This window comes from Phyllostomus hastatus, unplaced genomic scaffold (genome assembly GCF_019186645.2).
Source record: "Phyllostomus hastatus isolate PE091 unplaced genomic scaffold, TTU_PhHast_1.1 phas_contig_38, whole genome shotgun sequence".
Lineage (NCBI taxonomy): Eukaryota > Metazoa > Chordata > Mammalia > Chiroptera > Phyllostomidae > Phyllostomus > Phyllostomus hastatus.
In genome coordinates, this window is record NW_025333869.1 from 13,411,936 (window position 1) to 13,429,592 (window position 17,657).

The window sequence follows — 17,657 nt, forward strand, 5'->3', positions numbered from 1 at the left end:
AGGCTTACTTCTCAGAGAAAAGACTGTTCCAAGATTTTGTAGGATGGGTCCTGCTATACTTCTACTTGAGGCTCCCATCAGTTGCATCTTAATATACTTTAAAATGTTACTAAGAAGATAACGTGAAGTAACATCAGTGGTAGTTTCTGAAAAAAGGTTGAGTTCTCCAACAGAGTTAAAGAACTAATATAGAAAGAAAATGAAAGCAAATGAAATTACAAAATGGAGATAAATCAAAACTAGTTTTCACAGCCAATAAAGAAACGAGACAAAGAAGACTATGAAAGGAAATAAATCCTGAATGTGTGATATCATAGGAAATGATGGGGCAAACCTGCAAGCATCCTGGTTTGGAAAAGTTTTAATCCAATATGCTGATCAAAACTATCTATACACAGCGGATTCAGCTCTAGCTGTGAGTTTATGACTGATGAATAAAGGTCTTTTGAAAGAGGTTCCCAGCTCCCAATGTAAAAGGCAACACATTTTAGTACGTAGGGTTTTTTTACTCTAAGTAGGAGACAGATAATACCAGGATTTCTACGCTCTGAGGCAAAGAAAATCTAACACAGCTAACTGACAGGTATGGCAAAATGGAGATGCCTATGTCTAACACTCATCATACTCGTTTCTTCTAATTTGATAAAGGAACAAAACATGAGAGCCAAAGTTGTCTAGCTTACTTTTCTGGTAGCTTGTCCTAAGAAGGTAATGGAAGACACAGATAGTAATATTTCCAATATGTTGACTAACAATTGGCTATGAAGATAGTGGGAAGAAATTATACATCACAAAGCCCCCAAAAAATGTGTTTTGCAGGATGTTTTAAAATTTGATCAGGAAAAGTTTTAACTGAAATTTGGCTTGAAAGAGGAAAAGCCTGTGTAAAAAGGAAAAAAAAATAAAACCATGAAACTTGCTATTACTAAATACAATCAGTACTCAAAAATATAAATTTCTAAAAGAAAGTACAGTAACTGGAAAGTGGGCAAGAACAATACTACTAACCTCATAGGGGCTATACTTCAATAATAAGTTTAGCAAAAATGTGGCCTTAGGAAAAATAACATAAGTGTGATTTAATAGGCACCATAACTTGGTGGGGTGGAATTCATGAGGTAGACATCTTTTCAACTCAGAAAAGTTTAAAACCAGAGTGAGTAGAGGAAACAGCACATATAAGAATGGATACATAATAGAAATGTCATAAGTCTGAATATTATACTGTGAATGTGCCAAATGCTAGGCTTTAATCCATAGGCAAAGAATGACTATCAGAAGTTCCTGGGCAAGAGAGTAATACAACACAACTACACTTTTGATATAACTGTGAAGCCTGAAAAAATAAATAAGACAGCTACTAAGAAGTGTTCCTTGTGTCTAACTGGGCTCAGATTTTAAAAAACAGAGCCTAGCAACCATTTGTACACAGAGGTCTCTCACACAAATTATAATTCACAAAGAAGCCTGGGCTGAACTGCCTGCCTCTGTGCTGAACTGACTGGCTCTGCTTTAAACTGCCTACCTGCACTGGGTTTCCACCATCTGAGACTGCCCATATAAAGAAGTTCCTAGAATCATATTTCAACCAATAGGATTGAGGCTTTCTCCATCCAATCAGAGCTATAAAGCTCTGAGCAGCTCTAATCTGACCAATCAGGACAGTGCCTTTGGGACCAATCAAACTGAAGATTTAGTGCTAAGTTGCATGAGGATGGACCAATCAAGAACCGAGGGTGGGGACTCTGTCCACACGAGCCAGCTTCCTCCAGCTTTGGGAGCATACTTTCCCTTTCCACTGAAGATTGAAGACTGTGCCTCCCTGGTTGAGTTAATAACTGAAGATGTCTCATCAGAGCAAGGCAGAACAGCTCATCGAGGAGCAGAGCAAAGCTGTGTAGCTAGAGAGGGGCCTGGCCCCAGGGCTAACTGGCCCCAGAACTGTTCTATTAGACAATTCTATCACAATTGAGTTGTTCCACAGCCATGCTGTTTTTACAGCCGTGTTGCATCACAGTTGAGCTGTCTGCGTTGAATAAAGTTTCCTTCTTCATCACACCACAAATTGGGGATTCCCATTGGCAATGAATTGACACCAACTATCACCAGTTGACATACAAAACTGTTCAGTTAAGGAGACATTTTAGAACAAATCTCAAATACCTAATGGTCTGCCAAAATACATTCAGATTCCAAAACTGTTTCCTTAAGAGATTCCTCGATCATGGTAAAAGAAAAATATAAAAGAATTAAAACAATTTATCTTTTACATCCTCCTGAATTGTAACTCAACCCAAAAGTCCTTTCTCCTGTTATTCCTCTTCCCTCATTCTATGCTCCTTGATTTCTCTCTGCACAATCTCTCCCTCTGACTTGTTAATTTTCCCCCAAAGCTGGCCAGAAACCTAAAAACCTATTAAAGTTAAACCTCCTTCAGAAGAGGGGTTAAAACCCTTTAAGGTTTTGTTTTTTTTTTAAGACCTGGTGTCTCATTCTGAGCTGAGAGCCATGGCTACATACTTTCAAAGGTCTAAACAAGGTCGTTAGAAATTTGCAGAATAATTTAGAACAGTATTAGGAATTGATAATCCAGAGCGCCCCACCCCCCCGCCACCTCCCCGACCTACACCATTAAGCTCATACATTAGAGGAAACTCCAGAAGAAAAAAAAAAAAAAAACACACACAAAACCCAGAATGGGAGAGTACAGTGCAAAGAACTTGAAGATAACTTAGGAACCCATGACATTGTATAGAGGAGGAAAAAAGTTTTTCTCTATGCTCTTAAAGTCTGAAAATTAAACTGACAATACAGATTAACAGGGGAAAAGCATACAAATATATTTAACATAATACATGACATGGAGCCTTTGTAAGGAAATAAAGATCCAAAGAAACCATTAGACCTGTGTATTCTTATGCTATGTTTGATGAATACTAGGCAGTCATGAAAAAATATGACTGGTTAAGGAGTATTAGGTAATTGTAGAAAACCAGGGAATATTTAGCAAGGCCTATTGTTTAGGATTATCCTTGATGTCCTTTTGTCTTCAAAGAAAAGGATGTATAGGGAGGGCAACTCCTACATGAGGATTTTATAACCAGTTTCAGGAAAGAAGGGCAGAGGGGGGAAAAGGTCCAAGTGTCTTTTCCCTCCTGCTATCTTCTTAAATTCTTTCAGCTTAAAATACTCAATATGCCAAGGTGCCATATTTTGGGGTAGGGAGTCCTGAACCCAACTGCACACACACACACAAAAAAAGAAGTTAGAAAAGGCCTTTCAGAGGCTGTCAACAAAATATTTTCTGTGAACACAGACTGGACTCTGATTCAGCTCTGTAAGTAAAGACAAAACCACTGCAGCCTTCAATGATAGACTAATACCCTTAGATAACATTCAAGAGTAGATTCTGAAAGAGATGTGACCCTATCTTTCTCCTCACTTTTCTGTGAAAAATTTTAAGGCAGAGATACTGTAAATGGCTTCACTGACAAACTTCCAGTTCTTGGAAAGAACCTTAGAAAAAAAAAGCAGAATGAGACTCAGAATATAGTCCTTCACATATAGCAACTAGATACCTCCACCATACTCAGTTAAATACTGGAGGAGAGAATCTCTCCTCTTAACACATTTACAGATAATATAAATAGCAAGGCATTCAAAAAATAAGTATCCTGCCCCGGATCGTGCGGCTCAGTGGATTGAGCACCAGCCTGCCAACCAAAGGGTCACTGCTTCAATTCCCAGTCAGGGCACATGCCTATGTTGCAGGCCAGGTCTCCAGTAGGGGGTGTTCAAGAGGCAACCACACATTGATGTTTCCTTCCCTCTTTCTTTCTCCCTCCTATCCCCTCTCTAAAATTAAATAAATAAATAAAACCTTTAAAATATGTATTTTTAAAAAAGTGTCCTATATTTCATTAAGAAATAAAATAGAAAAAGCAAAGTGGGTGATGAATCAAAATGTTCTGAGAAAGAAACCAAGTACCCAATTTCTGGTTTCACCCTTAAACTCAAAGAGAAATTTCTCTAAATATTTAAGGACAACCTTGAAATGTTTTGATACCGATACTACAATATCAACCTACTACTTCTACATAACCTCCCCCTGTGTCACCAAACCACTTAGGTTTGAGTAAGTCCAATAACTCTCAAACAGTTCTCAAATCCTAGTCCAAGAAACATTCGACCAATATTCATGCCTCCTCTGTGCTACCATATATGCTGGTTTATAGGTAATGATTTACTATATGTATGCAATTGCCAGATAAATATTCTCATGGCTTCTACCTTGAAATCACAGAAGAGTCACCTATTCATAGTGAAGCCATTGCAAACTTTTGTCCAAACTGAAGATCCCAACGAGGTAACAGTCTTCTTATTGGCAAATATTCTACCCACATTTGTAGAATTAGTGAGTTGAACCCATCAATGTTCAGAGTGATCCATCCAGAAACTTGACTCAAATTTGCCCAGTAGCCTCAAAAACCAGGTTCTAAAGAGAACTCCAAACAATAGTCAAAAGTATGTTACAGGACTCCTTAAACCCTGTTTGGTCCTCTTAACATTCATATCCTCCCAATCAAAAAAACTCCATGGTTGGGTGTAGTATTATTCAGGATCTCAGAGCTACAAAGACACTAGTCATTCCCTAATTACTGGCAATGCCAATCTTAAACACTACTTTATCTTTAGTGCCTCTGAAGGCAACATATTTTAGGTTCATGTCCTGCTTTATTCAGTATCCATTAGCTCAAAATCAATATTTGCTTGTCTTCTAGGAAAATCTATAAAATATGTGAGATGTACCTCAGGGATTCCCTCAGACTTTTCACAAGTTCTAACCAAAACCTCAAAAAGTTTAAGTTTCCTGTGATTCTACTTTTATGTGATACGTGGATAACTTTTTGTTGTGTTCTAAAGATAAGACAGCCTCTAAGACCCACTCCATCTCTACTTCCTGTTTTAACTCAGAAAGGGGTAGTTTCCAATGAGAAGTGGTTATAATTCTGGAAAAGTAAAATGCACTATTTAGGATGTGATTTATACCCATTAGATAAATCCCTTGCTCCTCACAACCAGCCCTTAAAACTTCATATTAAATATCCTGAATCATAAAGTCTCATTATTTTCCCCTATAATTTTCAATGCTTTATGTTTCTCCTCTGTGTTCTACAATATTTTTCTACTTGATCTTCCAGGCCACTAACTCATATTTCAGTAGCAGCTATTCTATCATCTTCTGAACCATTCTGTGGGAAAATCTTCTCTTTACAGCTCCACAAAATATTGTGTTGCAATGGCCTCTCCCAAGTGCTCTCATTTTCATCTCCTTGAGTCACTCTAATTCTGGGAGTTCTATTGCTTTCCCTGTTCTCCATCTTGGGTGCTAGCTGTGATTTTTCTTTCTCAGTTGACTGGAACTCAGTTTTGGTAGCTAGAGTATCCCAAGTGACAGCAGAACCACAAGAAGGTACAAGTCTCTACCCCAGGAGTAGAGTAGATACTGTTATCAGCTTGCCACTCCCTGCTTTAATAGAATTATACATTTAATGTCCTCTGTTGCAGAACTTCTCATTGTGAATAGTGTATATCTCCCAGTACCACTGGCATAGAGTTAATAGTGTGCTAGTTCCAAGTGAAGACTTTAAGAGATGATATATGTATGTTTCTGCTCACCCTGTTGTCCTTCTGCCATCTGCCATGAGAGAAACCTGCTCCAATTTTTCCTGCTCTCAAAATGAAAAATAAGTAGACCTGAACTCAGTCCCATAGCCTTAGCCATCCCAGCTAATCCACAGATCCACAAATGAGAAAAGTAAATGTCTATTTTGAAAGTCACTGAGATTTTGAGATTGATTGTGACAGAGCATCCTGGCAGCACACACATACACAAAACATACAAAAATAAGCCTGATCAATGTGAAAAATGTAAGCAGCAACAGGCTCCTAGTACCTTAATAATGCACTAAAACCACACAGCTACCTTCTCTGAAATACCATTGTATTTTTCTAGCATCATGTATAAAAAGAACTTCACCACCCTTTTTAGTTCATCGCTGATCCCTGGGAGGCCAGAGAGACCAGGCAAATGTTGACTAACAGTGAATCTATAGATCTCCTGAGCCATTCCTCTTGCCAAGAGTGTCCCCATCTCAACTTATATCCCAGAAGCTTTACTAGGCTGGTCTCTCATTCTTGACCAGTCCTTAAGATAGAAAATCCTACAAATGCTATGTCAGTAGGGGTACAAGCACCCAGGCCCCGTTTGCATATAGATTATCTAAAGCCCCACTCCAACAGTTACTGGGGTCCACAGGGGAAGACAGACTGGATTTCAGAATAAAAAGGGTAGAATGATTTATTCAGAAGGTCACAATTTTCCCAGATTGATCTTTTAAAAATATTTATTAACAATAATTTTTAACTGATACATCACAAGTCAAAAGAATTTCTTGTTGGAATCAAAATGAGAAAAAGGGAGAAAAATTATGTATGTATATAGGGGAAGATAGGCCAAATCCTATCTACTAATTTTATGGTATAGATATATAATATTATTGGGTCATGCAGATAATGTCTAGGACCTACAAAATCAGGTTTTAAACATTTACATAAATTTGCAATGAACCTATTTAATATCACTTAAGCTTGATTCTCAGTCTAAAAAGTCTTCTTCCACTGAAATTAGGAAGTCCATAACAAATATCAAATTGGCTTATAGTCAAGTAGCTAAACTCTTTGCCTTTAAAGGTTCAATACTGTCCCCACTTACCATTTTCAAGAGGTGCATCCTCAGGCAGATCCACATCCAGCATAAGGTCATCCTCCTCAAGGTCACATGATTCAAGATTATTCAGAATATCCTGTGAACAAAAGCAGTAAAAATGCTATATGACCTAGCTCAAGGATGTGTGTAATCATTAGTTCTTTTTTTTTAAAGATTTTATTTTTTTATTTATTTTTAGAGAGGGAGGGGAGGGAGATAGAGAGAGAGAGAAACATCAGTGTGAGGTTGTGCTGGGGTCATGGCCTGCAACCCAGGCATGTGCCCTGACTGGGAATCAAACCTGCGACACTTTAGTTCGCAGCCCGCGCTCAATCCACTGAGCTACACCAGCCAGGGCTAATCATTAGTTTTAAATAAAAACATGACTATGTGATAATCTGAATTTACTCAATGTTTATTGTTATAAAAACAGATCTTGTTGATAAAATTTCTTAAATAAAAGGTAGACTCAACTGGTTTACCTGATTAAGCTATTTGTAACATTCTTCTCTAAGGTATTCCTCCCCAATACATTTTAATTTTTATTTTGAAAAGCTTACAAACTTTAAGATATTGTTCTAAGTACTTTATAAATATTCATTTATTTTTCAACATAATCCTATGATTTCATGACTAGAATAATTGCCATATTATATATCATGACTTTAATACACAGAGAGTCTAAATAATCTGGCCAAAACAGGATATAAACATAGGATAACATAAATAATCAAAGATAATAAAAGATCTCCTAAAATTTATTCATATTTGGTATAGGAGGTTTTGCTTTATTATCTCTAAGGACTGGATAATTTATATAAAAGTAACAAAATAATCCTTGAATGATGTGATTATTCCATTCCTTTCTTGTGCCAAACCTACCTACCTAACTTTAGTATGGTACCAAAAGTAACTCCTTGGTTTGCTTTAATTCATTTGGAGTACTCAAATTTCTATTAGCAGCCCATCCTGTTCTATTTGCAATCTTACTAGCGATCATCTATCCTTAAAAAGGTAATGTTTTATCCTGGCTGGGTGGCTAAGTTAGTTGGAGTGTTGTCCTGTACACAAAAAGGTTGTGGGTTCAATCTCTGGTCAGGGCACATAGGGGAGGCAAATGATCAATGTTTCTCTCTCGCATCGATTTCTTTCTTCACTTCTCTTCCTCACTCCCTCCCTCTCTCTCTAAATCAATAAACATATCCTGGGATGAGGACAAAAAAATGTTTTGCTTTCAAATACTCTTGTTCTAAAATCTAAATAACTAAATAAAAATAAATTATAGTCCACTAGTGGACTTTTAATCCAAGAATGATTCAATACTGCAAGATTTTTCCTCTGTGTGTGTGTGTGTGTGTACACACACACATTCATATACATGTAAGACGATAAAAAGATCACAAATCCAGAAATTTTTAAATGACTTAGAGATGGCCTTGAAAAACTTATAGAAGAAGCATATCAACTTTATTACAGATGATATGAATAAATTAGATTGTTCCTTAAGTCAGGTATTGCATCCAAATCTTTTCAATGTTATGTTGCTGGACCTTCCCTCCAGGATCCACTGAGAAATAAAATAACTGTAATTATAAAACAGCTCTGGATAATTTTTTTTAAAGAGAAAGGTTTCTTTTAAAAAACAAGATTTTATTAATTATTTTTAGACAGAGGGGAAGGGAGGGAGAAAGAGAGGGAGAGAAACTTCAGTGTGTGGTTGCCTCTCAAGCATCCCTCACTGGGGACTTGGCCCACAACCCAGGCATATGCCCTGACTGGGAATTGAACCAGTGACCCGTTGGTTGGCAGGCCAGTGCTCAATCCACTGAGCCACACCAGACAGGACTCTGGATAATTATTAATCTTAGCACAAGAAAGAGGTATTTCATAAAACCTCTTTGGAATCATGAAAAATTTGCTATCCTTAATATAGTCTACCTAAAAATCAAGAAAAAAGATGAACATGAAAAAAATTGACAAAGGCTACGATGGACAGATCACAAAATAAATATAAAACAAATGGCCAATAAATATGATGTAGGAAAGAACACTAATAACACCAGTTGACTTATCATGGTTGAGAGAAATCTAATACTCATGTAAAATCCAAATAGCGTTAGATTCATATAAACTTTCTTGAGGCCAATGTCTCAAAATTTAGCTAAAATCTTTTTAAAAGAGGTAAATTTTTCCTTCCTAAGAATTCATGACTAAGAAATAAATGCAGAAAATTATACGAGTAAAAGTATGCAGCTTTGTTCGGATGGCAAAAAAGCAGAAACAACCTAATAGCCCAACAATCGAAAAATATTGAAACAGAAAATGGGAGATAATCGTACAACAGAATATTATGTTACTTTTAAAAATAATAAATATACTTGTAGACATGAAAAGATGTTAATTGGGGAGAAAACAGACTGAGTTGTTTCTAATCTTTTGCTCTTAAAAACATGTTTCAATATATCCTTTTAAGTCTAAGAGTACATTTAAATAAATGTATCTAATTGTGTATCAAGCTGATGGCATAACACTCAGAAACTATCTCAAGTAGGGGGAAAATTCTCAAACTCTTTTCCGTAATTATAATATGGATGGCATTATAGATGTTATTATTCTGAGATTTGTGTACACATGGGTATAAATGAAAATAGCTGTATTGGTGTTTGCTGAAAAATAGATTCTCTTCTTAGGAAAAAGAAAATTGAAATGTAAAAAACAATGAAAATAAATAAAATCTCTATGTTCCTGAATGTAAGTGGGAAGTATCAATATGAACATGAAATGTTTTTCATCTTAAAAAACAATAAATTTCTTCCACTGAAAAGGCCTAGATGTTAACTGAAAAAAAAAAAAAGGTCTTTAATATTACCTGTTACTTATCATAAAATTATCTGTTCTATGAATAAAAACAACATTGTATAATATGCATACAAAAAAATTTGGAAGGAGGCTTGGCTGGTGTGGCTTAGTTGGTGGAAGCGTCATCCCATAGATTAAAGGGTCGCAGGTTTGATTCCTAGTCAGGGCACATGCCTGAGTTGTGGGTTTGGTCCCCTGTTGGGGCACATGCAGGAGGCTACTGATTGATGTTTCTCTCACATATCAATGTTTCTCTCTCCTGCTCTCTTTCTTGCTCCCTTCCTCTCTCTTAAAAAGAAAGAAAGAGCCCTGCTACTGTGGCTCAGTGCATTGAGTGCCAGCCTGCCAACCAAAGGGTCACTGGTTCAATTCCCAGTCTCGGGTACATGCCTGGGTTGTGGGCCAGGTCCCCATTAGGGAGCGTGCAAAAGGCAACCACACATTGATGGTTCTCTCCCTCTTTCCCCCTCCCTTCCACTGTCTAAAAATAAATAAATAAAATCTTTTAAAACTATATTGGAAGGAAGGAAGGAAGGAAGGAAGGAAGGAAGGAAGGAAGGAAGGAAAGAAGGAAGGGCAAAAGATAAAAATAGGAATACATTTAAATATCTGGAAGATGATAAACCAGAGAAAGTTTTATAATTTTCCGTTACGGGAGATAATATGAGCTTATGCTCTTTATATCCTTTTTGATTTTTCTGTAATATGGACTTAGTGCTTTTATAATAAGAAAACCATGTTAGTAAAAGTCTACCTACCTTTGCATCAACAGGGAAGTTCCAATTACACAAACCTAGCCTACTTGTGGGAAGCTTCAACCCAGCCATTCCTTCACAACAATAAAAAGCAGAGCTACCTGTCCCTCCTGCCTTCACTCAAGCCGGTCTGTACTGATTTGGGTACCTGCCATGATCTTCCCAGAAAATCCTGTTATCTGACTAATACATCTTTTCACACCTTGTTAGTACATGTGTGACATTAGACTTGACATCCAAACAAATTTGGGGGGAGGGGAGTTGACCGAAGCTACACTTATACGTCAGCCGAAGCTACACTTTCAATAACTCAACACAAATAAAAACCAGTCTATGTTAAGGGACAATTCTGGGCACTGGATATAAGCATGTAAAGACAATCCCTATTTTTGTTGAGAGTTTAACTAAACTAGTCAATGATACCACTGCCTTGGCATCCATTCTGTATGACCAACCAGCCTACAGGGGCCTTGAACTCAAACTAGTCCCTCCATGAGCACATGTCCTAGATAATAGCCCTGGAGTCACAGGCAAATGGAAGTTCCTCACATGCCATCCCTAGTAGCCCATGTAAGCAACAGTCTCTGCACCTCCCAGGACCTTCCCCTTGGGCACCCCTTGGATAAGACTCCTGTGAACTTAACCAAAACCCTGACCTTTTTGGTTTGAACTGACCCACCCAGCCTTATCCCAGTAACCGCAAAACACTTCAGCCAGACCCTAATAAAGGTACATGCCCCCAGGTCCTACCATTCTCTCTGTCTGCACTTGTAGGGGCATTTGAAATATGCTGAATACTTTTTCCAGACCTGTCATAAACTTCTCTCTTTCAATTTTCCTTGTAGTCTGTTGTCGAACTGGAATTCACCATACAACATCCCAGAGCTCTACTTAAAAAATATTAATTTAACCAAGTCACCATAAACCTTCAGGGGTATTTGTTTCCCCTCAGACAGTTCCTTTATCTTGGCCAGTATGGCTTAGTTGGTGGAATAAACCTTCAGGGCTATTTGTTTCCCCTCAGACAGTTCCTTTATCATATGATAATTGCCCAAGTACTGTGACAACACATCGGATGGGGATCTAAGTTTGGCAAGTCTGAGACAAAAGAAAAAGCAAATGTGGCCTCTAGAACATGAAAGAGAAGTCTGCATTAACAGTTTGGTAAGAGCAAGAACACAAAAATCATAACCTATTCTGTGTATTGGCAAAACATTTAAAGGACTGAAGTAAATACTTTAAATGTTGCAGGCCTACAGACAAAATCAAGTATAACATGTAGGGATGTATATAACCATTTAAAGTGTAACCACTTGAAATGTAAAAAAAAACATGGTTGGTAGACTGAAAAAACAGGTGGTTAGGCAAATTTGGCTTACAGGATATAATTTGTTGACTTGCTCTATTCAAATAACTGCAATAGCTCATTAACACTTATTATGCATTGAATGTTTATGCCCCACCCCACTCTTGCTGAATTCATATGTTGAAGCCCTAACCCCCAATATGAAGATATCTGCAAATAGGTCCTTTGGTAGATAATTAGGTTTACACAAGGTCATGATAGTAAGGATTCCATGATGGAATTAGTGTTCTTGTAAGAAGAGAAAGAGACCAAAGGCACACCCTATCTCTCTCCCCACCACATAAAGATAGTGAGAAAGCAGCTGTCTGCAAGCCAGGAATATGGTCCTCACCAGGAACTAAATCTGCCAACACCTTCACCTGGGACTTCCAGCCTCCAAAAGTGTGAGCAATAAATATCTGTTGTTTAACCCACTCATTCTATGGTATTTTGTTATAGAAACCCAAGCTCCTAAGACAATGCTCAAACACAGTATGAAAGGGGAAGAGACTAGTAGATCTAAATCACGAACAACTTACTCAGGACATATTAAAGAGTATGGGACTTTACTTCAATGACAGGAGTATGAATAAATTATAAGAACTGACAAACTGAGGTTTGTATTAAAGAAATATTATTCTGGCTCCAGTGTAGAGAATGGATTTAAGTGGGAAAGAAAAACCAATTTTGTGGCTATTGCAAGAATCATGTGACATTTATGGTGGCCTGATATTAATCAGTGTCAGTGAGAATGAAGAATAAGCAGTGATGAGACATGTTGGGGACCAAGGTTTGTAGCATCAAAGTTAAATGAGAAGTAAAAAAGGTGTCAGGAATGACTCTCTAATTTCTGGCTTGAGAAACAGATGATTCTTTTCTTCACTGAAATAAAGTATAAAAAAAAGACCAGAGGTAGTAGAAGAATAAACAATTATCATATAATTTTAAAACCTGACAATTTTTACATGACTGTTGCATCTCTAAGAAGACATGTCCAGCAGATAACTGAATATATAGGAGTGTGGAGCTGAGCACAGATTTGAGGTGCTGGAATCTCCACCACCACATGAATGAAAATGGAAGAGATAGTGCAGTGTGAGAAGACTGGATTCTAATGTCTGTCTCAGACAATCTTTACTCTATTCATCTTTATAGGAGGTCTGTGTTTTTCCAATATCAGATTTTGAGAAGTTATATCAGAGATATATGATTAAACCTTTCAGTAACTGTCCAGTCAAAGAGAAAAGGAAAAAAAATAATCTGAAGTATGGTGATTGCTGGGGGAGGGGGATACAAGGGAACTTAATGGTAATGGAAACAAATACAATAAAGATTAAATAAAAATAATCTGTTATAATTTTTATTCACCAGCCATCTGCACAGGCTACAAATCACATTATTATAGATAGAAAGGAAGCCATGTTGCATGAAGATTGATTAACATGGAAAAGACTTTCTATTCCATTTATCGTAGCAGGTTCTTTCTATGACTGGAAGCCAGCACTTGTTGGCAGCCCACATCCATATGCACCTCTTTTAACTGGGAGACCATCCAGTACAACCATTAGTTGGGAGTATGACAACATAAACCTAAATGTGTATACTCACTGGGTTCCAGAGGCTCCCACAAGCTTCACTGGAATTAAAATTCTGAGCACACATTAGCAGAATTGCCAAAGGACTCCTCTGGCCTAATGTTTTTCCATTCAAATAAACTAGAAGATGGTGGGCCAGTGCTTTCTTAGAGTTTCTCTTTTACTAAAAACTGGAGACAATCTAAATGTTTTTGACAAATAAATGGCATAACTATTTGTTTTATATTTTGGTATTAGTTTATGAGTTTGAAAACATATACAAGTTTGTGAAAACACCAATGCAACCAGGACACAAATTTCACCCTAAAAAACTCCCTTGAACTATCTAGTTATAATCACACCCTCTACCCACCCATAACCATGCAGACAATATTCTGTTGTCCATCATAGTCTTGTCTTTAAGAATGTCACATAAGCCCTGGCTGGCGTAGCTCAGTGGATTGAGTGCGGGCTGGGAACCAAAGTGTCCCAGGTTCGATTCCCAGCCAGGGTACATTCCTGGGTTGCAGGCCATAACCCCCAGCAACCGCACATTGATGTTTCTCTCCCTCTCTCTCTTCCTCTCTCTCTCCCTCTCTCTCTCCCTCTCTCTCCCTCCCTCCCTCTCTCTCTCTCTCTCTCCCTCCCTTCCCTCTCTAAAAAATAAATAAATAAAATATTAAAAAAAAAAAAGAATGTCACATAAATGGAATAATTTTTGAGACTGGCTTCTTTCACTCAGCAGAATGTCTTTAAGGTTCATCTAAATCATTGAATATGTTAATAATTCATTACTTTTTACTTCTGAGTAGTGGTATTCCATTGCATGGATGTACCAGTCCTTTACTTCAATGTCCTTTACTCAATGAAGGACACTGGTTTTTACAGTTTTTACCTACCTAAAATAAAGCTACTATGTGCATTCATGTAGATGTTTTGGTAAGAATTTAAGTTTTCATTTCTCTAGGGTAAATACTCAGGAGTGAGACTGCTGGGTGATATATTGAGTACATGTTTAATTTTACACAAAACTACTAAACCATGTCCTGAAGTTGCTGTACATTTTGCATTCCAATCATCAATAAGACTAGCCTTTCCAAATACCCTTCCCCAGCTTCGCTGCAGATGTGAAGATAGCAGGCCTTGTTCCCAGTTTGAGACTCTGGTCTCGGGTTGCAAAAAGGGCAGTGGAGACCTTATTCATGAGTTGTGTTTGTCTAATCTAACCTATGTTGGGTTTACCTGAATGACTGGCACAAAGTACTTGTCTGTGTTTGCCTAACCTTGAATTCACACAGGTCAGAAAAGCATTGGGTAATGCTCAAAACATTATAAAACAAACAAATAATCCACAATCACCCTATGCCAAAAGACAATAGCTGAGACATACTGAAAGACTCAAATGTCTGGGGAAAGAATTTCCTTCAAAAATTAGTAATTCAAAAGGCCATGTATACTGGAGAATTCAGACAGCTACAAAAAAGCCCAAGGCAGGATGCATTCTGAGTAAGGGACCTAAGAAGATCCAACTCTGGCTGATTTCTAGACTCAGAAGGAGCAACTGAAGCATCCAACTCTGGCTGATTTCTAGGCTCAGAAGGAGAAACTCAACACAGAGTCAATGTGCAAAAGAGTTTTCTTTAAATTTTGACTGAGATTTATTTTTTATTTCTTTGTTCTTTCTCTACCTTCCCCCTTCCTTCTTTCTCTCCTTTCATTCCCCTCCACCCCCTCTCTCTCTCTTTTTCTGGCTTCTAACATTTAAGAAAATCTCTGCACAAAATACTAAAACACAAGCTAAAGTAATACTGCCTTCATAGACAATACATGATTAAAAAGACTTTTACAAAAATAATTTAGAAGAATCACTATAAAGCAAGTAACTGTAGCATATAGCAAGTAACAAAAACCCTAAGGAGAGTTAAGAATATGATTTCCAGAGTTGGCTTATTAAAATATTCAAATTGTCCAGTTTTCAACAAAAACTTACGGGCAAGCAAAAAGAATATCACCCATTCCCAGAAAAAATAATATTCAATATTAACAGAAATGATCCCTGAGGAAGTCCAAGCATTAAACTTAATAGACAAAGACTTTAAATGGTCTTAAATATACTCAAAGAGCTCAAGAAAACCAAAAACCACAGGCAAAGGTAGCTAACCAAGTAGAGACTCTCAGTGAAGAGCAGAACATAAAGGAAGAAAAAAGAGAAATTCTGAAGGTGAAATTATAACAACTTAATACTCACTAAAACTTGTGGACACAAATCCAGAATAATTGGAGGAAGGATCTCAAAGAAATATTTACATACTGTTGTTCACTGCAGTATCATTCAAAAGTTACAAGGTGGAAACCTAAATAAATGTCCATCAACAGATGAATGAATAAAATATAGTATATATCCATATAATATAATAGCATCTGTCCTCAGAAAAAGACTGTCATAGGCAACAACATAGATGAACCTTGAGGATACTATGCTAAGTGAGACAAGCCAGTCACAAAACGAAAAATAATTACACTTATGTGAAGTACCTAGATTAGTCAAACTCATAGCAACAGGGGCTGTGGGAAGCAGGAAAAGGAGTTGGTTCAATGATTATAGTTTTAGTTATGCCACATAAGAAATTTCTAGAGATACTGAACACAATATGGAAATGATTAATGCTACTATACACTTAAAATGACTAAGATTATAAATTTCATGTAATTGTTTTTTACCACAATCAAAAACTCAGGAAAAAAGAAAATTACCTGACACTTCTTAAGCATTAGAGGACTATATGTTATAACTTACATTTACTGATACCCACTTGCTTCTAGGTATTGCAGTAAACATTTCTATTATTTCATTTGGTCCTCATGAATGGAATATACATATGATGGGATGTTATTCAGTTTTAAAAAGAAATAGACTACCAATACAAGCTACAATATGGATAAACCTCAAAAACATTATGAAAAGCAAAAGAGGTCAGACACAAAAGGTCACATATTTGCATGATCCCATTTTTCTAAAAATGCATAAATTCATATAGACAGAAAACAGATTGGTAGTTTCCAAAGGTTGGAGAGGGGTAAAAGGAGAGTGACTACTTAATGCATATGAGATTTACTCTGGGGTGACGAAAATGTTTTAGACTAGTGATAGTGGTTGTACAACATTGCAAATGTACTAAAATGCCACTGAAATGTTCACTTTAAAATGGTTACTTTTATGTTATATGAACTTTGCCCCCCCAAAAAGAGCTTTTAAAAAATAAAAATTACTACTCAGATATCTTAGAAAATTACTTGTACATTTAACCTTTGATCTAAAAGCAAAATTCTACACATATATCACCTATATACAAAAAACCCAAAGCTATTAAAGCATTATTTATAATAGCAAAAACACAATGTATATGTTTAGAAGCTAAGGAAGGTAGATACATACACACAGTGAGGCAAAAAAGTAGGTTTATAGTTGTGAATACATGAAACACAGAGTTTATTCTTGTATTGTTATTATTTTCCATGCAACTATAAACCTACTTTTGCCCAATCCTGCATGACTGCTTTTTGAAAAAAAATGAAAGAAAAAGTAAATTTTAAAAATTTGAACAAAATCTATGTTCATACCCCTTTCCCTACTTATCCTCTACAATATGCTATTCTTATGAAAAATAAATGTTATTTGGATGCTTGGGTTGCTTCCAATCTTCTACTATAACAAATAATACTTAAATGAATTCCTAAAAATAAAAATAAAATGATATACACATATCTGACTGTGTATCAAGTTCATGGAATAACCATTCAGAGAGAAATTTTTTCAAGTAGTAAAAAGAAATTTTAAATCCTCAAGTTGTTTTCAGTAATTATATTCCTGGTGGTGAAATTCTGTTACCTTCATAGAACAATAATCCCATCAAACCCTGCATTACTAACAGTAGCCTCCATTAAGACTTCAATTGGTTTTGATTTCACAATACTAGCTATGGCATAGGGGCCTTTTCAATTAAACATTTAGGTTAAGGAGACCAACCAATTCACATAAAGCCTGTTTAAAGGCTCCAGTTTTCATCTGAACTTAATCCCATCAACTAATGCATTTCTGTATTGTCTCAGTTTAAAAGTAGGACATCAAAAAGTTTTCATACCAAAGCACATGGGGTTCCTGGGTCAAGGAGTCCAGAAAACTCTCTTCTATACCCAGTGATCATTTTACTCACTCATATACATAAAGCCTTATGTTCCCAGAGGGGTAAGAGACAAAGGACCCTGGACTTTCTCAATCTTCATCTTGACTAATCTTCTAAACCACTGTCCCAGGTGATTCTAGATCCCCTTTTTTCCCCACTTTCATTTTTCTT

At 36.7% G+C, this 17,657-nt stretch overlaps 1 protein-coding gene across 7 annotated transcripts in view; it reads right to left on the minus strand.

The window, feature by feature from the left end:
* Nucleotides 1–17,657, minus strand: part of CCSER2 (coiled-coil serine rich protein 2) — a 222,862-nt gene that overhangs the window by 116,774 nt on the left and 88,431 nt on the right. For all 7 annotated transcript variants that reach the window (XR_006786035.1, XM_045841932.1, XM_045841927.1 and 4 more), the window contains one exon: nt 6,776–6,866. Coding sequence is in view for 6 of the 7 variants with exons in the window: in XM_045841927.1 (XP_045697883.1) it covers nt 6,776–6,866 (91 nt within the window). In the remaining variant the exon portion in view is untranslated. The remainder of the gene's footprint in view (nt 1–6,775; nt 6,867–17,657) is intronic.